Consider the following 22,904-nt stretch of genomic DNA (forward strand, 5'->3'; position numbering starts at 1 on the left):
CAACGACTACCAACGACCGGCAGTGGAGATTTCTTTTGGTCTGGGGTGCAAAGCCTGCAGACGACATCCCTCCCGGGAGGCTGCCCAACTGACATTTATCAAACTCCTTTGCGTTTCCGGACAGCCGCCCGGGAGCAGGAGCGAAGGTGAGCGAGGCCAAGGAGGCCGAAGGCACTTCGCAGGTGGAAGCCGGCAAGCGCCTGGAGGAGCTTCGCCGCCGCCGCGGGGAAACTGAGAGCGAGGAGTTCGAGAAGCTCAAACAGAAACAGCAGGAGGCAGCCCTGGAGCTGGAGGAGCTGAAGAAAAAGCGGGAAGAGCGAAGAAAGGTCCTAGAGGAGGAAGAGCAGAGGCGGAAGCAGGAGGAAGCAGAGAGAAAAGTCCGAGAGGAGGTAAGGAGGGCGCAGCTTACCCAAGCCCGCAGTCCGCGTCAGGCGACCCTTGTAGCCCGGGGAATAATGTTTTTGCTGGTGCAGTGCTGCTGCATGGACACTTACAAATACATTTTAAGAATAATAAACTCACCGTGCATTAGGCACAGTTCTAAACCCTTTACACATAGTAGTCTTTATCCAATTGTAAGAACTTTCTGACGTGAGTAGTCTTATTACCCCATTTTTCAGACGAGGAAACCGAGGCACAGAGCGGTTTTGTCATTTTCCCATGGTCCCATTTACCTTAACCCATTCGCCTCTACTGTCTCTCAATAAAGAACAGCAAGCAGAGGAGGATGAAAAGGTCTGCAGATTCGTTATAAGATCTGAGAGTCACATGATAGTTGTTTTCTGATATTGGCAGGGTTTTTATAGAGAGGATTTTTTTAAGTAGCTTTGCTTTTTTTTTTTAATGGAAGAATAAGGAGACGAAGTGGTCAGAAGCAGGGACAGTATCTGCTTTGTTCATTACTGTAAACCCAGGACCCAACACAGTGCCAGGCATAGAGCAGGAGCCCGGTAATTACGAACAGATGAATATGTTCCGTCTCTTAAGACAGAACTGAAAACAACAGATAAAGTTACAGAAGGCAAATTTTGAAAACTGAAAAAGTGCTTAACCAACTACAGCTTTACAAGGTGCATTCTTTCCTTTCATCCTGAGGTACATCATTATTCCCGTTTTATGGATAAACAAAAGGGAATCACATTATTTGAGTGACTTGTGTGTTACTTGACTAATAAATGGTGGAATCAGGATTGAGACCTCGATTCTCCAAATGAGCTTAGAGCTTTGCCCTCTAATCTTAGAAGATAGTGACCTTCCATCGATCCAACTATGCACAAAGACAGCAGATGGCTTTCTGACATGGATCCTTTGCAAAAATTCCCTAACCTGTGTGGAAAGTCTGGATAAATTATTCCAAGGTCTCTTCCAACTCCAGCTCTCAATGGGTCAGTTGCCTTTGGTTGGGAAGTAATTGGGATGATAGCTCTTTAGAATCAAGCACACCTGGGCTTATATTTTCTGCCACTTGCAAGCTGGGACCTTGGCAGAGTTCCTGGACTGTGCTAAAACTTCTTTGCCTTATCTGGGAAATAATGTCGTTACAGGATTGATGCCATGATCAAACAGATAATTGTGTTCGTGGTGCCTGCTAGTTGTAATTATTGTTAACATTTTCATTATTTGTTATTTAGGGGAGCAGAGTGTCAACGAAGGCAGAAGGGAAACACTTGCTCTTAGAATTGGTTTGGACCTCGAAGATTATTTGGTCTAACCTCCTGCCAAACAGTGTCTTAGTCAGTGGAACCACAATCACAGATTGTGTGGCCTACGAACAACAGAGATTTGTTTCTCACAGTTCTGGAGGTTGGGGAGTTCAAGATCAAGGCGTCAACAATTCTGTGTCTTACCATTTCATAGGCCATGGTCTTTCCACTGTGTCCTCATTTGGCAGAAAGGGGAAGAGAGCTCTCTGGGGCCTCTCTTAGTGCCATTCACGAAGACTTCATTCTCAGGATGTAAACACCTCCCAAAGGCCCCACCTCCTAAACCATCACTCTGGGGGTTAGGACGTTAATGTATGAATGGCAGTGGAGGAGGGGGGAAACCTCAAACATTCAGCCCATAAGACAGAGGATCCTTCTGCCACATCCTCTGACAGACGAACATCCAATCTCTGCTTGGGAACCTACGGTTTAAAAACTACAAAAAACTACACACATCTCTCAGTAAACCGTTCATAGAGGATGTGCAACTGGATCGGAGCTCTGAATGTTTTGCCTGAGAGAGGAGACAGGGGAGAGTATTGCAGACCAGGAATTAAGGCACAGAGAGGCTAGTAGGACACATAGGGTGAACATCTGTGACTGCTTTGGTACAGTGTCTATGTATTTCAGGTTTGTCAAACCATCTACAATAATCTACTCCGTGGAGGTGGAGACAACCATAAAATTATCTCTTGTACAGTTTGAACATAATACTCTAGATTTAACATAAACTTTGCCCACCAGCTGTCTCATCCGTCTTCACAACTCTCCTCAGAAGGAGGTGGAAGGGACATATATTTATCTTATATATACAGAAACAGAAGGTCAGTGGTAAATGCCCCGACAGGATGATAATGATAAGGACCAGCTTCACACTGATCCTAGGAATTTTACATGGGCTTTCTCATTTAGCCCTTGCTAAAGCTGTCATTATCCCCATCTTACAGATGAAAAACTGAGGCATTGAACAGATGAGTAACGCGGCCAAGGTCACACAGTTGGGAAGTGGCCGCGCCAGAGTGTCAGGCAGGTGGACTCACGGGCTCAGGCTTCATCTCCGGCGACCACCCTGGAGGAGGGGGTGGCATGCAGTCCAGAAGCCCACTCTTTCCCCTGCGGCACCAGTGCTCCTTCCCCTACAGCCCTCTTTCCTTCTGGCTGGAAGCTGATAGCGATGCCCGTGTTATTTGTTCTCCTGTCTCAGGAAGAGAAGAGGAGGCTAAGGGAAGAGATTGAAAAGCGGAGGGCAGAAGCTGCTGAGAAGCGTCAGAAGATGCCAGAAGACAGCTTATCAGATGACAAGAAGCCATTCAAATGTTTCGCCCCCAAAGGTTCATCTCTCAAGGTATTTTTTTCTCCCAGAAAGATTTCTCATCACACCTCTGTCATAATGTGATGGAAACCTGACCTCAGCCCCTTACTTGGCTCTTCATCATGTGGAGCCTCTGCTTCACTGACCTTTCTGCTCCTTCTTTCAGCCTTTTCACAGCTTACCATTGTTGGCAACGTGAGGGAAGGAGAGAAGTGAGGTGGAGAAATTGGTATCTGTTGTTTCTTAGATGCTTTGGTGTGTGTTAAAGTGACATTGAGCGATTATCTCTAGATTTCACTGACCTGTGCCCTCCGGAGGCCTCATTGCTGTGAGCAATTGAAAATGGAAACGTTTAAAGTTCACCAAGTGGGCAACCGTATTATAAAGGCTGCTTTTCATTTTTAATTTCTCATTGTTAAAAATAGGGCAGCTGGAAGGGGTACTGGTCAAATTTGAAAGCCGTTATCACAGGAGGAAATGAAGTGTGCCTTGGATAGGGTCTTTGCCAGGATGAGTCTGGTCCCATCGCTGCCTTCAAGGAGCACAGCTCCCACTTGCCGGAAGTGGGAGAAAAGAGAACAAGCAGAAGGGAGCCCAGTCAAGGACATGGTGGAAGGGTTGACATGCAGAGCAAAGAGAACAGAAACAAGAAAGTGCTATCTATTACTTACACTCAATCTGCCATTATTTTCAAATATATGTCTTTTGTTTTGAGAGTTAACATGTACTGAGCACCTGGCACAGTGAAGATAGTCATTTGTTGAATGAAAAAATGAATGAATGAATCTTCAGAGATTGGAACTTTTAACGCTTTCGCTTCACCTTCATATTCCATCAACGTAGCAAGGCTACAAAGCATTGACGATGGGCAAAACCAGGAGAGACTCATAGCCAGCCTCCAGCTGGTTAAGTATGTGCATGTGTGTGTCTATAATTGTGTGTGTGAGGTCACCTCATGTGGCCCACTAAAATGTCCAAAAGCCAGTTACTTACATTTTATACCTACTACCTGTTTCACAGGAAAATCAGCATGTTTGATCCCTAAGGAGCTTCACCGAGTCCTTTTGATCATCTGGGCCCCAGTCATACCCTGCCACTTCCCTAATGAACTCCGTGTACTCAAACCCTCTGTTCTCAGGATCTGCTTCAGGGGGGAATCCAAACTAAGCCACTGGGGGATTTTATTGTTTAATAGTTGCTATTTATAATGTACCCGATGCATGCTAGGTACTAGGAGGGAGAGAAGTACAAAGCAAGGTCGCTGCCCCTGTGGCATTAACACAGTCGACTGCTCTGGGGAATCCAAGGATTACCGGGTAACTAAATGCAGACTACCGGCACAGTGAGATCTTAGAACTGAGCAAAGTCAGTAGAGGGAAGCTTTGTGGAGTAGAGGAGCTTTATTCATGCACACTGAGATTTGGATTTCAGGGGTGCCTGGGTGGCTCAATGGGTTAAGTGTCTGACTCTTGATTTCGGCTCAGGTCATGATCTCACCATTTGTGAGTTTGAGCTCTGCGTTGACAGCCTGGAGCCTGCTTGGGATTCTGTCTCCCTCTCTCTCTGCCCCTCCTCTGCTTGCTCTCTCTCTCTCTCTCTCTCTCTCTCTCAAAAATAAATAAAAAGAAATTTGGATGTCATAAAATTTTCCTATGTCACAAAATATTCTTCTTTTGGATTTTAAAACCATTTAACAATATAAAACTCATTCTTAGCTTGAGTGCCATGTGAAAACCATGGCCTGCATAAGACCCATGGGCACATGGGCCGTAGTTTGCAGATCCCCACTATAGAGGAAAGAACAGAAAGGCAAAACAAAACACGCATACACACACACGCACACACACACACACACACACACACACACACACACACACAAAATCCACTCAGTTCAGGCTATCTCCATGCAATGACCAGAGTTTGTTGTGTTCCAAGTCTGGGTCCTTGTGTTCCTGCTTCATCAATAATCAGAGATCCTTCTATCTTCCTTGAAATCTCACCCAAGCTAAACTTTCCTTGAACAATCTTGGTGACATGAAGAAAGTAGAGGAACATCTATACTTCTAATTTCTATTCTTCCTATTTGCAGGAGAAACTACAGTCCATCCTCCTTCTTCAAATATCTCCTCTCGACTAAATTCTTCAACTTACTTAATTTCTCTGGTCTTTTCCTCAACCAGACTCCTGGCTTCCCATTTCATAGTCTCCCAGGAGGCCATTCATCTGCCCCCTCCGCTGGAGAAGCATGTGTGAGCAATCAAAGTATTTATGTTAAAAAGAAACAAAACATTTTAAAATTTCTATATAACAGAGACACGCTTTCAGGAACAGACAATCTATTGCTTTTCTCCATAGTATGTGCCTTGAAGAATTTGCTGTGGCTCTGGTTTTAGAGCTCAATTTCATATGCTACCATTGAATTCCTACCATTGTTGCTACTCTTGGCCCTGCGACTTTTGTAAGTGGTTGTAAGTTAACATTGTAGCATGCCAATGCAAGGGAAAACATTTGCTATCTGACCTCAAAATATTATCAACTCATGTATTTTGTCAAGTTCTCATGACTCCTTCTATTCCTTTGTCTGGGAAACTGAACCTGGTTTCGCACAGTTAAATTTTGTTAGCAGTGAATTATTTTTCTTACATAATCCATGCACAGAACAAATTTTAAGTAAATTAAATATAAAATTGGGTTTTTATTGTTGTTGTTTCCATATTTTGGTGGTGAAAGGGGTGTAGAGGAAGGAGAGAGCCAATTTTAGAAAATGAATAGCATGCTTTTCTCCAGAGTTTCATCAGGACAACACCGCCACCTCTCGGTCTTCAGAAGAACCAACTCCTGTCGTTAAACTGCAGAAATTTGTGTAGTGTAAATCCAGTACACATTGTTACATTGTCTAGATTAACCAAGTTAAGGAATTTTCCAATAGGAATGCACCCATAAGTGCATGGTTAGCCCTGACAAAATGTGATAATGAAGTCAAGCTGTATTAAATACCGTAGATACAAAAGGAGATGTTGGCATCCGAGAATCTCTGTAATTTGAATTAATGGGATAGCCAAGGTCAAAAGCTCATCCCGGAGTCGGAAGGATGCTAGAAGTGCTACAAAGAGCAAGTCTCACCTTTGCTTCCCCTTACTCATGACTCTGGCCTTCACTATGTGTTTCATTCCTCCATCCCCCCTCCTCTGTGTGTGTTCCCCAAATCTTTGTGCATGGGTTTGCTCCGCAACAAATGTCCTATCCCCTGTACCTCATGCACCCTCACTTCTATAAACTCACTGATAAAACTGTGTCAACTGTAAACTAAAAATCTCAGCTCCGAATCAAACCTACTGAATATCTTCTCCACCAACCCCAGAAACTCACTTCTCCTATGGCCCCAGCATTTTCTTCTTATCTTTACTTGGTACCTATCACTTGAATGTTCAGTATTTCATTCATATGTTCTGTTAGTCTTCCCTACTGACTGTGTTCTCCTTAAAGAAAGGGATACTGTCTCATACATTGTCGAGTGTTCAATTTTATCCAGTGGGTACTCAGTATATAATTTATTGCTTAGTTACTTAGCTAGCAGGCTGGTAGGGTTAAAAGATGGTTAAATGGATGGATGGATAGATGGATGGATGGGTGAGTGGATGGATGAATGGATGGATGAATGATGGATGGATAGAGGATGGATGGATGGGTGGACGGATGGATGGATGGATGGATAGAGGATGGATGGATGGGTGGACGGATGGATGGATGGATGGATGGATAATATTAAAAGTGCCAGTGCATTGCATGGTTTCAATGTATTTCACCTATTCAACTGGGAACTTTTTCTCCAGGGGTGCACTTCTAAGTTTATATTAAAATCAGGAAAATAAGATTTAAGACACTTCGCATCCCACAAACTCAGGGCTACTGATAGCACTTTTTTTGCAACAAGTTTTATTTTTAATGAGTTTGCTTTTATCATTATAAGAAATCATTGGAAATGATGAGATTCCCCCCCACCACTAACCTCTATAAAAATGTTATTCAACTGATATTAGAAGTGAAGCATGTTTTCCAAAAAGCCTAAAGGTGTTTATTAATAGTCCATAAGTCCCAGGACAGTCCAGGCCAGAAAGAGCCACTAACATCTCAGAAGACTCTAAGGCACACTCAACCACACCAGTCTAGGGTAACTGAAGTCTAGCAGATTCCTTGGCTGTCCTGAACAAGACAGAAAATGGACTCCTTCAGCACATGTGTGCTTTGGCATAGGCAGTCATATACAAAGGTTTTACCATGTGCTGACTTTGATAGGTGGTAAAGGACAGAGGATATTGCTACCCTGGAGTTGGGTATCATAAGGAGTCAACAGATAATTGCTGACTTACATAGAACATCTGATTTGATGATATAGTTTCGGTAAACCAAAATGTTTGACTTAGTGGCTTTAGTTTTAGCAAAAAGGAATTTCCTAGCTTTAAAGAGAAAAAGGAATTTGTTAAAGACCACCAAACTTACCATTTCATCAGTTTTTCCAGGCTTATTTCCATAATTCCCACTTGGGCTAACAGGGTTTCATGAGAGGCCTCAGCCCTGGGGAGCCGTGCCCCAGTCTCAATCCAGCCCCTTCCCCATCTTCTATATTCAAGACAAATTAGGCTCAGCAGTAGTCTGGACAGCTGTCAAGTTAAGAAACCAGGCTAAGCAGTAAGTGAATAGTTCGGAGTTCCTAGTTACCTTTCTTATTCGATCCTATTACACACGTAATATGTGTTAAAACATGGTGGGAGAATTTTGCTCATCAAATAACATGGTATATCTGTACGTATAAATACATCCTAAAGGGTAACAGCAAGTGCTTTTGAAAGAAAAAAAAGTTTTTGTCTTGAAACGTAATTACTTTGCCACTAATTTACATTTTTTCAGAGGCTTTGTTATTCCATTTCTGTCTGGTCTTTAATTTACCTCCAGAACTTTGTATTTCTCCACGCTTTCTCTATCATCTGCCCAGTCCTATGTTTGTCCCCTCCAAATCTCACCTCAAATACGTCCTAAGTACTTTACCATGGAGCAGAGTTGCTGGGCACAGAATCCTGTTACCCCTGCACACTCTCTGAAGCTTTTACTCGCCCAGTGGCATGGGCCGAGAAACATCGTTTATAAGCTGCAAATATTAACTAGGGTTTGTTTGTTTGTTTGTTTTTCAATTCCTAGATAGAAGAGCGAGCAGAATTTTTGAATAAGTCTGTGCAGAAAAGGTAAATGTGATTGATTGTTCAATGAGAATCATCAGCTGTTCTATATGTAAGGAAAGATTCTCTCTCGTATTTTTATGCATGTGTGTGTGTGTTTATTCACTTAGCAGTGGTGTCAAATCGACTCACCAAGCAGCAGTTGTGTCTAAGATTGACAGCAGACTGGAGCAGTATACCAGCGCAATTGAGGTGAGAGACTGTCTCAGTGCCACGGTCATGGGCAGACAGAAATAGATTCTGCTGATAGATGACTGTAGAAGCTTAGGACGGTAATCACAGCCAATAACCACATTACTATGTTAGAATATTAGTGGTGCTCTATTGTACTTTGAACTAGCTATACAGAAGAACAGTAATAGAGATAAATCATAAATAAATTGTTGTTTTCTACTTTCAGCCAGAGTATTCTTTAGTGAAGCTGTTACTCTTTTAATGAATGGGCTTATTGGTATTGAACTATATTACTTGTATGTTCATAAGTATATCTTCAAGATCCTTAGTTACTTACAAAATGTGTTCCCATATGTAATTTCAACAGTTACAACTTGGGTTCATCTTTTTTTTTTTAATCTATCAAAACTTTTATTATCAAATAAAAGTAGTACTATAAGTTAATATAAAGGTGATAGCCAGACCAAGTTTCATCATCATCAATTTAAAAATGATTGTTTTGTGCTCTTAAGACCATAGTTTTATGCTTCTTTCTGTTTCAACTTTTTTCCACACCCCGCCCCCAAAGGGGGTTCTACACTATTTGGAAATAAAGTATATTTCCAAGTACCAAAGCACTTGGTATAGTGCCATTGATCAAGATGTGTTTTCTCTCTTTTTGTAGTTTTAGTCAATGGTTTTACCCTTCAGATGTGTATCACAACCTATAAAGTAATTGGATCAGTTTGGTTTGATTTTTCTCCTGTCCTTTGTACTGCAGAGTGGAGATCCCTGTAAAATTGTTCACAAACAAATGATAAGAGGGAATAAGAAAGAGAGAGGTCTGGATGATTTGTCAAATGAATAATCAAGTCCTAACACTCAAGAGGTGATTTTTCACAAGATTGAATGTCCAGTGAAATATAAGACAAATTGCAGATTGTTATTTTCTGTGGCTGAATTGATCAGAGCTCTAATAGGATTAAGGAAGCCAGGACTGGGGCCTCAGAGTTTACACAGTCCGGGGAGATACTTTTATGTGCAGGCCACTGATGGTACCCCCTTGCTACCATCCGTGTGTGGCCAACCACCCACACAAGCCACAGGCCACAGGCCACAAAACAGGACCACCAGAGAAACTGCACGATTCTGCGTATGCCCATCACTACGGCTGGAAACGTATCTTGAATGCACACCTTTCATTTTCTTCATCTGTTTTCTCCTCCTTTCAATATGTTCTCCACACAGGGGTCTCTCAAGTTTTTAGTTTTTTAACATGCCCTGTCTTCAGCCCTTTGTGTATGTCATTCCCTCTACATGGAATGGCATTTGCTCCTTCTTCTCACCTAGCCACTTCCAAGCCTTGTGTCAGATCTCCATTTTAATGTCACTTCTTCAGAGCAGCCTTCTTTGGTTCCCTAAACTAAGTATTATTCCCCTAACACATGCTCTCTGAGCATGCTTTATGGCACCACATTCCTTCGCATACCACTTTTCACAATGTGAAATAAATACTTGTGTAACTAGTTACCGTCTCTCTCCCCTATTAAAGTGTTAAGTCCACTGTAGCTTACAGCGCAGACTGTCTTGAGTGGCACAGTATCCCCAGAGCCTAGCACAGTGCCCTGCTCACATAAAGCACTTCAAAAGAATCTGTTGAAGAAATGAAGTGAAATATCCCCTTCACAACTAGTGGTGTCCCAGTAAAAGGCATAGTTTCTTTTTTTTTTTTAAGTTTATTTATTTCTTTTTGAGAGAGAAGAAGAGAGAGAGAGCAAGCAGGGGAGGGGCAGGCGGGAGGGGGAGGGAATCCCAAGCAGGCTTCACATTGTCAGCGCAGAGCCCAACTTGGGCCTCGAACCCACGAGCCATGAGATCGTGACCTGAGCCGAAATCAAGAGTCGGATGCTTAACCGACTGAGCCACCCAGGTGCCCCAAGCATAATTTCATTTTTTAAAGATCCTCTGATGTATATATTATGGTTTATTTGAGGTCTATATGTCATCAGAATGTAGTTTTACAACAGAATTATTGTAACAGAATTAACAACAGAATTTGGGGGGGAAGGTGATATTTTTAAATATCACAGTGAATTTTTTCAATGTTAACGTTGAGGAAGACAAGCTCGCTGTAATTTTATGAGAACAGACTTATCAGCACCAACCCTAAAAATAGTTCACACGTTTCAGGGAACAAAAACCGCAAAACCTATGAAGCCAGCAGCCTCAGATCTCCCTGTTCCTGCTGAGGGTGTACGCAATATCAAGAGCATGTGGGAGAAAGGGAATGTGTTTTCATCCCCCACTGTATCAGGCACACCAAACAAGGTAAGTATAGGATTTTGGTCTTTTAATTTTGGAAGTTGGATTTTTTTCCTTTTTCCCTTGTTTGTTTTTGTTTGTTTCTGTCTGTCTGTCTCTCTCTCTCTCTCTTTTTTTTTTTAAGGAATCACACTAGTTAATAATAAAAGCAGTGAAGACGATATAATTCTTTCAGAGGCAATGTGTTCATGAGGCTAGACTCTGTACTATGCTCTCTGGCCACAGTATTCTAAATGAAGAGCTTGAAATTAATCCTCAGCCCCTGGAAATAGGGAGGGGGGTGAGGTGCGGAGGAAAGAAAACCAGATAACATAGTCTTTAAATAGCAAGTTTAAGGTTTCTTTTACTCAAAATACTAAATCTAAAGATCAATCATTGATCTGTGTTATGTGATGGTTATGTGAAGTAACACTTCATAGTCTTTTGAGGTTACTTTTAAGGGGTTTTTTTTCCAAGTAAAGTTTTTTTTTTTTTCTCTCTCCCTCTCTGTCATGTTGGATTATTAACTTTGTAGGAGACTGCTGGCTTGAAGGTGGGGGTTTCCAGCCGCATCAATGAATGGCTAACTAAAACCCCAGATGGAAATAAGTCACCCGCTCCCAAACCTTCGGTAAGCAGCTTTGGGTTTTTCTGAAGTTTTTTGATCTCTTAGTTTTTAGCAGCAAAAGAAAACAGGCCGTGGGCCTATTTGCCTGGGAAAGACAGTGCTCCAGTTCACTAGCAAAAAGGAGGGGCTCAGATTTACAGAGGATGGTCCACCCTAATTACCCAGAGGGTAAAATGGAGCCATAATCGCCTCTGCACCCTGAGAAGAGCAGTTAAGCCCGAGCTGGAGGCAGTTCACATTTACATTCTTAACTGGTCTGTTTGTTTAGCTTCCATTCTATAAATCACAGCTAGGAATTTGGAAGTGAAAATGTCAAATTATCTTGGCCACTTCGCTGTGGAGAGCCCTCCTAGACTTATTCCCAAAAGAATGTGTATGTTGGCTATTTTGAACCCATATTTTCTAATTTGCCTAATTTCTGTAACTTAACACAAAAATATAGTAATTGGGTAGTTGTTGAAATAATTGCTGTAATTTTATTGTCAACACCTCCAACGGAAAGCCATTAGAAAGAAAAAAAAACAGTAGAACTGGAAACTATAAAAACTGGTTATGAATGTTATTTTTGGAAATCTAACATTTTCTTATTAAGCATGGCTATCTTACTATAAAAATGTTCTTTTAAATTTGTCATTGAATGTCTGATAATTGCTTTCCATTTATCATTATAATCAAAAACCTTATTAAGCTCCCTACCAAATATTAGTGGGTTTTCTCTGTTAGATTGCTTTTATGCCTTTGTTGGTGCCCAAGGGAGCAGAGACTGCCTTGTCACAACCACTCTAAGCCAGAGGTAGAAGAAAAGCATTCTAAATCATGGTCTCTGCGTTGTTGACCATTTGATTTCATCCATTGGCTCCACGTTTAGTCTCCAAAGTCAGTAAAGTTTATCACTTTTCCAACTTAAAAAAGAAAAAATAGAAATATTTCCATGTCTTTCATGGATGCAACTCCCTATAGTCATCTAATTAGTATTCAGCCCAAGATTTTTTGCATTAGGACTCACAGGAGGTATAAAACTTAATGTAAACCCAAGTTACAATTGGAAAGTCTTTATATATTGGAAAAAACATCTCTTCCGCCTTCCCAGTAGATACAGGAAAGGGGGCCTATTATTGGAGACAGTTTAAGTGAGAGATCATACCCAAGAGGTATGTTCTCTTAAGTGTCTCAAATTTCCCCAGCACCCAAGGTGACATAAAGAGTAGAAATTACTTTTTGGGGGCGTCTGGGTGGCTCAGTTGGTTGAGCATCCAACTTCGGGTCAGGTCATGATCTCATGGTTCGTGGGTTGGAACCCCATGTCAGGCTCTGTGGTGACAGCTCAGAGCCTGGAGCCTACTTAGGATTCTGTGTCTTCCTCTCTCTCTGCTCCCCTCCCCTCACTCCTGTTCTTGTCTCTCTGTCTCTCAAAAATAAATAAACACTAAAAAAAAAAAAAAAAAAAAAAAAAGAGTAGAAATTCCTTTTTTAAATGGTAATTTATATAATTTATATAAGTTATATAAGTTCCAGACTAGTGATTATTAGCCTTTCTGAATTGGGGATCTCTTTGAAAACCTAATGAGATCTAAGGACCCTGTCCCCACAAACCTGCATTTGATACAAATTCAGAAAGTTCATGGACCCACTGAAGATCTCACAAGCAAGGATAAAGAGAGAAGGTGTATGTTTTCTTCTTTGATGAGTATGGCATGTTGCTAGAGGAGATGGTCACTTTTTCACATTTACAGTATTTGCAATCTATTTCATTTCTATATCCTATTATACTCCTGTATTCAGCCCAGGACTTGACCCATACTCTTTTAGCAGTACCTTACCTGATAAATCTATCATCATCTGTGTCATCCTAATGGGAGGGTTAAGAGATTTAACTTAGTTATTATTACAACAGATATAATAACTGTGTCAAGGTTTCCACCAAAAAAGCCCATTTTCTGGCGGGACCAAAAGGTATTACAGGGAAATTACAAAATCATTGCCTGCCTTACCTACGATTTAGTAAGCAATTTGCTAGACCATCTCCTAGAGGATGGAGAGGAAAAGGAAAGAAGAATGTGGCAATTAGTATAGCTCGTGGTGACCGCTTTTTTCCTATATCCCATTGGATTTTGTAGACTAGTGTGGCTTCCTGAATGAAGGTCACATCGGAAGAAAACACATGTAAGTGATGTTATAAATAAAAGCCAGTTTGAGTATGCTTGATAAGCAATTTAAGCTTTGTGCACATCCCTGGCGTAGTAGACACAGTGCTATGCCAAAATCTGAATAAGCAACAAGGCAGTCTCTGGGGAACGACATGACTTGGAGCCCAGCAAGGCAGGAAAGTAAGTCAGCGACACTATGGATCCAGGAGAGATGAAATTTCTGAAATGCGGAAAGTGCTGGAAGGATCCAGCAGATGCATAAAACTTGTCAGGAAAAGGTTAAGTCCAGGAAAGCAGCTTAGAAAGACAGATCAAGCAAGGATCTGATCCAGGCCTTGTCCAGGTGGTCTCATACTGGTGGCCTGCAGCTAAGATCTGTGTAGTTTGGGGCCGTCGTGTTTTATTCCCTTTTTAAAATTGTAATTTGAACACGTTTCAGGTGTAGAGGCAGGCAATCTTGAATTTGTCGATTCTCTGTTGTTGTTGTTGTCATCGTCGTCGTCGTCGTCGTCGTTGTTGTTGTCGTTGTTCTGCACCAGGCCTCTGCAGGCATTTGTATTTCCAGCCTGGTCCTTCATGGCAGGCATCTGAGTTTGACACCCTTGGGACTCTGGTCAGCCTGACCCTGAACCCAGGATGTCAGAAGATTACCTAAGACAACAGCAAATAGGAGACCTTTGAAGGGGCCTTCTGATTTGCGATCAGAAGTGGTTTCTCTTCAGCCCCTTGTTTATGTTCCCCAGTATTCATGGGTGGAGGGGACAGCCTGGCTTTGTTTTGACAGATGTGTGGCATGTGGACAGTAAGGAAAAATCAGAGGGAAATTCTTTCACCAAAGCAGTCCTCACCCAGGGAAACCTCAAGAAGGAAGGGAGTAATCCAAGGATTAGTGTCTTGCTCAAGAATTCCCCAAAGGAAGACACCACTGGCTATGTAATAATATTCATATATGCTAAAAATTAAAAGTGTTCAAAATAGCTCATCAAATCAATATTACTTAGGGTCCCTGAAATTTAACTTATTCAAAATCAAACATTGATTTATACCTGATTCTTTACTGGGACATCTACTGCTGTTTGTGGGTAGAATTCCCAGGATTTCGGGGTAACTTTGTAAACGGAATCCAGTTCTGAGTATGTCTGTTTTATCTGGTTTGACTGTTCTTTGTGTCTAAACTACATGTTATGTATAGCAATTTAAGTGCTAATTTGTCTTTCTTTTTGTTTAAAAAAAAAAGAAAACAACAATGTGTCTTTCTCAGCTGAATTCTCTTCTTCATTCTCTGATCTCTGGTTGATTGGAAACCTGCTTCTCCTGCTTCATTTCTCCCTCTTCTTCCGGAGTGGGTCTTTCTCTAAAATGTAGTCTGGTCAGGTAATTTCATTTATATTTCCCTTTTGATTTAAAATGCCAACTTACCACTTGGATGTTAATATTTTCTTAAAATGGACTCTTTAAACTCTTTAAGTGCTCTCAAAAGATTCATAGGCAGGATTTAAGGGAAATACACTTCACCGTCTTCTGTAGAAGAACATTCATGTGAAAGAATAACAATTGTTTTATATGAATCAAATAAATAAAGTAATAACAGCCCCTTTCCAGAGCTTCCATTAGTATGTTCCTAATTATAGTTTCCCAAATTTTCAGTCGTCCAGACAATTTGGCAGCTCCTAGCTACATTGGCAAAGGTAGTGGAATTCTTCAAAAACAATCTGATTTGTTGCTTACTGGTTCCAAGTTAAATAGGTATAACTCTCTCCTAGAATATCAGGAATCCCAGCCACAACGGAAATCCAGAAACTCAGTAAGATTAAGGTAAATCTGAAATGCTTCACATGGTACCATTTAACCAGTGCATTTTTAGTGTCGGGATTTCAATAGTATCTGTCAAAAATATGTCCATTTAGACCAGTGTCTGTGGATAAATGCAATTGCTATTAGCTTTGCCTTCCTAATGAGAAAAGGGCTTGCCAAAATAAACATTACTATTTTGGTAAAACACATTTCTTTTCTCCAAACTACCTTTGCCAAGTACTAGCATAAGCAAATGCTGGAAGAAAAGTAAATGGAAACAGAAATTTGGACCCTTATCCAAACCAAATTAATTATGAGGTAGTAAATAACGAATCAAAGCTATGTAACTGTTATCAAGCATATTTTAGTGTTTTCTTCCCAAGATTTCCACATGTTTTCACATATGTCATCAGCTCGATTTTCTCTTATGGGTACAATTTGTGGCAAATGTTTACTTTCATGGAGCTAGGTTCTACTGATACACTTCTGAATTACCCACCTACTCCTCAGGAAACACAAAATGACTGGAGTCTGAGGAAAGTGCAATTAGAAAAGCATTTTAGTTTGAGCTGCCCAGAAACAGACCCTAAGATAGTGCGGGTAGTTTACTTGGGAGGTGAAGAAAACACTGTAGGAAGTGAGTCAGGGAAAAGCAGGTAACCAATAATGTTATTAAGCACATGGGCTATAAAAACTTAATCCCACTGGGGCAACCCAACATAAAACACATGCTTCAGAGTTACCCCTACATGAGGCATGAGTGAGCCTGAAAAATATTCTTGCACCAAGTCTCATCGGTGAGTGATTGAGGACTGCTCCTGGGGTTGTTAACTCTCTGAACTTCCAGCCTCCCTCCTGGGTGGGCAAAGTGGGCATCTGTAGCCAGAGAAGGTCCTCAGGCAAAGAAAAAATGGAATATCGGCATCTAGAAGTTAGGCTGGAATGTACTAAAGTCCTAAGAGTTCAGGGATACAGGCAGAACGCTGAAAGAAAAGGTAATCTGCAAGAGGTGAAATGCTTACACAACCTCAAAAGAATTATTTAAAGCTAACGTATGTTCTGTTCACTTGTAAGAGTGTGAAAAGTTAAAAATAGGCTACATTATTTTAAATATGCTTTTATTCCAATTCTACTGACCCATTAACAGTAAGCCCTTGGTTGAGGATAGGAACTAAATGCTGGATAATTCTAGCCCATTCTTGTGTCATAACATAGATCAAGGTCTATGTAAAACCAGACTGTGGCTAATGATCCTTTTGATTCCATCCATTTCATATCACTAGGATAAAGTGTATTAAACAAGAACTTGATTCAAACAAATAACAGACGTGGTGACTTATTTAGACCTGGTCAGAAAATATAAATGGCCACCCTACCAATTTTCTCTGCTTTTCCTTCATTAGGATTTGAGGCCAGGAGACGTATCTGGCAAGCGGAACCTCTGGGAAAAGCAATCTGTGGATAAGGTCACTTCTCCCACTAAGGTAATTTTCTGGGAAGATTTGTTTTTCATAGGTTCTTTTCCTGCTGTGTGCTGCAGTATGATGTCCCAGGGTCAAATGAGACATATCACAGATCCACAGAGCCTTGTCTGGGTAACAATCACCTTCTAAAAATTTATATATGGTACAGTGAAAGGCAAAGTTCACAGAGCCTTCAGAATTGTAGGCTTGTCAGTCATCCAACATAAATAGTCCAAACTCATAGGGTAGTTCCCAGCAAGACATTCTAGAAATGCCACAGTGTTAGGAGTGTTGACTACAGAGGTCGTGTCATATAAGCATGGTCTGTAACTTCCTTACACGGTCCAGGCTTGGAGCCACAGGCATTTGAAGATCACCTGGGGGAAAACGTCTGTCTCCGTGAATGGCTCCAAAGCTGCTTTCTGGAACTATTACCTTGCCAGCAGCCTACGACCTAAGGTTGCTATGGCAAAAAGTTAAAATAGTATTTAAAAGTTAGGCAAAACTTGCTACCCTATGAAAACTTATAGTTAAGAGTGCTTGGATTTGTCTTTTTTGGGGGGTAGGGAGGGTCTTCTGGTCAAAGGCTATGCTCATTCTTCACACAGGAGGCTCTGGACAATATCTAAATGATGCACAGACTAAAAATAAGACCCCCTTGTTGTCCAGCCAATTCAACTTCTAATTGTAGCCCTTCCCCAATTCAAGCAACAAGCCCAGTCTTCTTTTTTTAATAGAGGAAAAATTGAAAAGAGAGAAATCAGAGAGCAACTAATAAGCAGTATTAGAACAGTGTGCTTATGGGTCAATTTAGAAGCACTTTTCTAGCAAACCCAGAACGAGGAACACCTCAAAGGCAACCAGAAGATTTCTACAGTTTCTCAAGTGAGAGAATCACTTCCCCTTCCCTACCTTCTACAGGCTCCTAAGTCTGGCACAGCTGCCTAAGTGTGTTGTTCCATCTCTTGATCAGTTATTGATTGCTCTTACATTCCATTAAAATCCACTAGCCCAGTCTCTCTACTTATGGTGAGTTTTAAACAAGTTTTCTAAGTCATGGCTAAATATATTAGAAGTACCTAGTAATAATTATCACCACTACAAACCACTAACGCTTTCTGAGTGTCTGCTCTATGCAAGGGACTGTTCTACTTTCTTAAGCTACATTATCTCAACTACACTGTGAAGTGGGTTTTATTATTACTTCCATTTAGAGCTGAGGAAAACAAAGCACAGAGAGATGAACTTTCCCAAAGCCACACAGCAAATAAGCTAGCAAAGCCTGCATTGAAACTGAGGCAGTCTGGTCTGAGCCTACATTCTTAACCATTATGCATGCTGCTTGCTTTTGAAGATTGCATATTTAGCAGAAAATATAAAGTTTTAAAGTTCTTTGCTCAGTTTTCTCCTGGTGGAGGAGGGTAGGGGGATCGTTTATTAGTTTCTTTTTTCAGGCAAAGAATGAACTTTTGTTGACTTAAGCCATTATGGTCCTTCTAGCATCTCAGAAGTGGCGGTCCAAATGTGTATGTAGTTGGATTTCTGAGTAGAGGGTATCAGCTGTCTGTAACCCATCAGTACCAGTTTAATGGAGCCTCTCCAGAGGATAACATTCCTCTGAGCCAGGGTTCTGGAAAGTGGAATACAGATATAATCTGGAATGGTAAAACTCAAGAGAACTCCACTAATGTTCAATACAACATAAACAGTACTCCTTGGAATTATGCAACATGGTGGTACAGGTGGGAAGGTGACAGGGTGAGTGCCCCCTTCTCCTCAGTCTATAACACAAAAGTCTCTGTACAGTAGTAATGATGATAGTAATAATAATAATATTAATAAAACCATGAGGCCCAGAGATGCTCCAAAATGTCAAGCTCACTACATGTCATGCAGTCATTCCTTTGAAATGGAAGTACTCATTTGAAAATGCAGATTCACAGCACTAATAGTTGTGGCTACATCAGTAAGGACTTTTAGTAAGGGCCAGATAAGTTTCGAGGGTAGGGATGTTAAGAACAGAAAGGAAGAGGGGTGCCTGGATGGCTCAGTCAGTTTAATGTCCAGCTTCAGCTCAGATCATGATCTCATGGTTCATGAGTTCAAGCCCCGCATCAGGCTCTGTGCTGACAGCTCAGAGTCTGGAGCCTGCTTCAGAGTCTGTGTCTCCCTCTCTCTGCCCCTCACCTGCTCATGCTCTGTCTCGCTCTTTCTCTCTCTCTCAAAAATAAATAAACACTAAAAAAATAAATTTAAAAAAAAGAATAGAAGGGAAGAAATAAAAAATAACACATTCCACTTCTCCATTGTCCTTGACGTGGCCAAGACTGAGCCATTCAGTCACGTGTGCCTGTTCTGGAAAACACACTACAGATTCCTGGCCCTTCAAGTGGAGTTTAAAAAGAAAAAAAACTCCTTGACTATGAATGTCACAAACAAGGCTAAAGACCAAGATAGGGAAGGGGAAATATAAAGAAGAAAGAAAGAAGAAAGTACAAAAATCAACAGAAGAGAGGGTAGACTAGAAGATGAGGAGCATATTTGAATAGAATACCAGCAATAATCCCCCCTTTCATAAATATTTATTCCTGCCATATTACAGTTATTTTTTTCTTCTTCTGACACAAAACGTCTCGCTGAAACACCACGGCTTCTGGATTTAAAGCTCTCTTCTCTTAGCAGGTTTGAGACAATTCAAGAAAGAACCCAAAGTAGCCGCTTCAAGATGCTGGACCAGCTCAGTTGAAGAGGGCTAGTTTGCTCTGTTTTATATTTATGTTGATTTACTAAATTGAGTTCATTTCCTTTTGTTTTATTTTTCATTATCCCAGTAAACCCATGTATATTATCACTATATTTAATAATCACAGTCTAGAGGTGTTCATGGTAAAGTACTGCCTTTGCACAGGAGCCTGTTTCTAAAGAAACCCATGCTGTGAAATAGAGACTTTCCTACTGATCATCATAACTCTGTGTCTGAACAGTGATACCAACCACGTCAGAAGTCAACAAAAGGAGATTCAAGTTGAAAATTGCCTGAGGAATGTGTGCAGTGTCCAGAAAAACGAACCATAGTGGTTTCGTTTTGTTTTTTTTTTTATTTTAAATACAGAAGTCATGTTATTTCTGCACTTTAGAATAAAGCATGGAAGAAATTATCTCAGTGGGCAATTGTAACACTTTCTGAAAGTAACCCGTTTCAGATTTGAGATACTACAATAATCTTTAAAAAAAAATGTCTTAAAAAAAAAAAAAGATGTACTGTTAAGGTATTACTTTTTTCATGCTGATGAATATCTAAATTGGTTTATGATGTTAGCTGACATTGGTACTGATTCTTTAGGTTGGTTGCTTTGTGGATTTCTTTGGTAGTGATAGCGAACCACATTTTAGATGACCTGATCATGTATGTATGTGCATACACATATACAAACACACTAATGGTAGAAAGCTTTTTTATGTGCTAGACTATTATATTTAGCAGTATGTCCTTGTAACTAGCCAATATCACAGCTTTTTAAAAACTAAAGATCACAATATTATATTAATATTTCATATTTGCCAATAGAGACATGGCAGAATAGGTATTGATATGTTTCCAGTGCCCGCTAACCTGTAAGAAGAAAACAGAGATTAGAAGTGTCAAAATGAGTTGGCATTTTCTATAAAACATAGTATTTAGTTTATAATTAAAAGCAATCTTGAAGTCCAGTGTGAAGTGTACTAAATCTACCATCTGGGTCAAACTCAAAGCTTGCTCAGAACTGTATTCTATTCTTAATATCAAGTCCGCAGTAGGTTGGCTTAGATGACAAATGAGGTCTCTCCCTTCTCTAAAATTTAAAGACAAGAATTTTAGTTGCAAATTGTACAGATTGGAATTCTACATATGGATATACTATGACCAACATTGGCTAATGTCTGGAAGCAGAGAAGAAAAGTGAGCAAGAGCCAATATTTAGGAGTCATGACAGTACTTCCATTCTTAACGGACTGAAATGCCTTTTAAGTTAAACTTTTCTATTTTTTTTAGTCATTGGTACTTGTCATAAGTTGATAACGTGTTGAATTTTGAAAAACTCTATGTACCTTTTATTAGTTTTACCTTTTGCCCCCAAGTCGATTGACTTGTCATTTTTACATTTTACACACACAATCTAGATATCAGATCTTATTTTAGCTTATAAGTGTTCCTCTATTCTTCACAATGGATGACAAAAGAGTACTCCAGTGTCTTGGCAATACGTTCTAGCGTAGAGATATACATACAGTGTAATTCTATAAACTTATACCTCATTTGACTTAACCAAAATTGTCTTAGTCTCAATTCCTGCCACAATGGGGGAGCCTCGCAAATGCCTCTTTTCTAATCTATGGTATTGCCCTGGAAGAACTTGCCAGGGCAAGGCTGGCATGAGAAGTGACCACTGCCTTTCAAAGTCTATTTTCCTCGTAAACCAGTAAAGAGCTGTTGAATCCTGTAGCTGTAGCACACCTGGGCCAAAGGAAGGAAAGCCACAAGGATTGCACAGGTCATGCCCCTATGACAGAGTAGACATGAGTCTATGATAAAATGAACTAGAATTCACATGCAGTGCCTAATTTAGCACCAACTCCCATAATTGGAGTGAAAGGGATCAAAGTTTGAATTAAGGCCGATGGTGAGGTAACATTGCTTTGTTGTACTTTTGAATAAGAGCTTCTCTTGATCACTATTATATATTTTTTCTAGAAAGTCTAAAGTTGAGAAGAGAATATATCGATCCTGACTTTTATTCCAATACTGGATGGAATAAGTTTTAGGGTAGAACTTTGTTCAGTTTGGATTTAATCTTTTGAAAAATAAATTCCTTGTTTACTTGTTTGATTACAGTTCTCTTTGTTATCTTTAAGAAGTAAGACTGCAAGGTGACTAGCATGTTCTGTGAATCTGCCATTCCTAAAAATTTTATAAACACTTGATATTTTTCACTGATAATTGATCGCTGCAATAAATATATATTGTGAAAATGCATCCACAATAAATGGAATTCCTCCAAATGTCTTTGCCTTGTGTATTTTTATGTACTATATTAATTACAAATAAGAGTTGTATCTGTTTTAACAAAGATGGTGGTATAGCAAAATGTATATTTCAGATTGAGTCTTGGTTTCACTCTTTAAAAAAGAAAAGCCACTTCATATTTTTAAAGTAATTCTTATTACAGGCAATGTTATAATAAAATAGTGAAAATTGCTCTGATATGGACACGGATCAAATATGTATAGAAAAGGTTGAAAGAGGGATTAAAAAAATTCTCCTTCCAAAAAAATTATCAAATCTTCCCCCATCCTCCCTCATTCCCCATCTTGTCATACACCACCCTCTTCTTCCTAAGATGGGAGTACTGGTTCCCCAAAGGTAGTACCTTTTATAGTAGAAGTGGCCATTTAATATATACCCTTCGTTTGTAGAATACTTACTATTTGCAATGCACTGACAATTACATTTAAATCCAAAGATTTTTTTCAGAGTAATTTTCCATATGTATGTAACACTGTTGGCATATATGAGGTTCTTTTCATAAAGGTTTAAATTGTGAGCCCAGAATTCCTGAACAGGCCTCTAAATCTTGCCCATAAGATTGGATAGAATTAGCCAAGTTACTGCAACTTAAAAAATAATTAGTACTTTTTACTTCTACGTCCTAACAAGAAGGGCAATCAGTTTTAATGGTTACCAGAGGGGAGGTGGCTAGGAGTGTAGGTGAAATAGTTGAAGGGGACTAAGAGTACACTTACTGTGAAATGAGCACAAGGTGTTGAATAGAATTGTTGAATTGCTATATTGTACATCTGAAACCAATATACTACTGTATGTTAACTATAAAAAAAAAAGACAACAAGGTAATTGTCATCAAAGCCCATTCACAAAATTAAATAATGAGAAGAATACAGTCTGGTATTGGTGCCAAACTAATAGGATTAGGAATGGACGGAATTTAATTTTACAACGTGCATATTCAGATTATAAATTTAAAGAGTCTGTTGTAGAAACGGATCTGTATTATAGGGTTTTTTCATACCCTTGCTTCCACGTGTGCTCCAAATAGAAGAGTGGATTTTTAAAAATCTCATGACCCTAAATACGTGTTCTTCCATAGGACCAAGGAAATGACCTAACAAGGTC

General features: G+C 40.1%; 1 protein-coding gene across 8 annotated transcripts in view; it reads left to right on the forward strand.

Moving 5' to 3' along the window:
• CALD1 (caldesmon 1) overlaps nt 1–21,775 on the forward strand; it is a 188,809-nt gene extending 167,034 nt beyond the window's left edge. For 4 of the 8 annotated variants that reach the window (XM_047094700.1, XM_047094699.1, XM_047094703.1 and 1 more), the window contains 8 exons: nt 125–389; nt 2,908–3,048; nt 8,212–8,255; nt 8,360–8,441; nt 10,593–10,730; nt 11,239–11,334; nt 16,676–16,756; nt 19,415–21,775. In XM_047094700.1, coding sequence (XP_046950656.1) covers nt 125–389; nt 2,908–3,048; nt 8,212–8,255; nt 8,360–8,441; nt 10,593–10,730; nt 11,239–11,334; nt 16,676–16,756; nt 19,415–19,423 — 856 coding nt within the window. In that variant the 3' untranslated portion in view covers nt 19,424–21,775. The remainder of the gene's footprint in view (nt 1–124; nt 390–2,907; nt 3,049–8,211; nt 8,256–8,359; nt 8,442–10,592; nt 10,731–11,238; nt 11,335–16,675; nt 16,757–19,414) is intronic. The other 4 variants (XM_047094701.1, XM_047094706.1, XM_047094702.1 and 1 more) reach the window with 3 other exon arrangements.
• Nucleotides 21,776–22,904: the final 1,129 nt, after the last annotated feature.

This window comes from Lynx rufus, unplaced genomic scaffold (assembly GCF_022079265.1).
Source record: "Lynx rufus isolate CCGP_SWC_20201006 ecotype Redwood Valley unplaced genomic scaffold, mLynRuf1.p SCAF_4, whole genome shotgun sequence".
NCBI classification, from domain to species: Eukaryota; Metazoa; Chordata; class Mammalia; order Carnivora; family Felidae; genus Lynx; species Lynx rufus.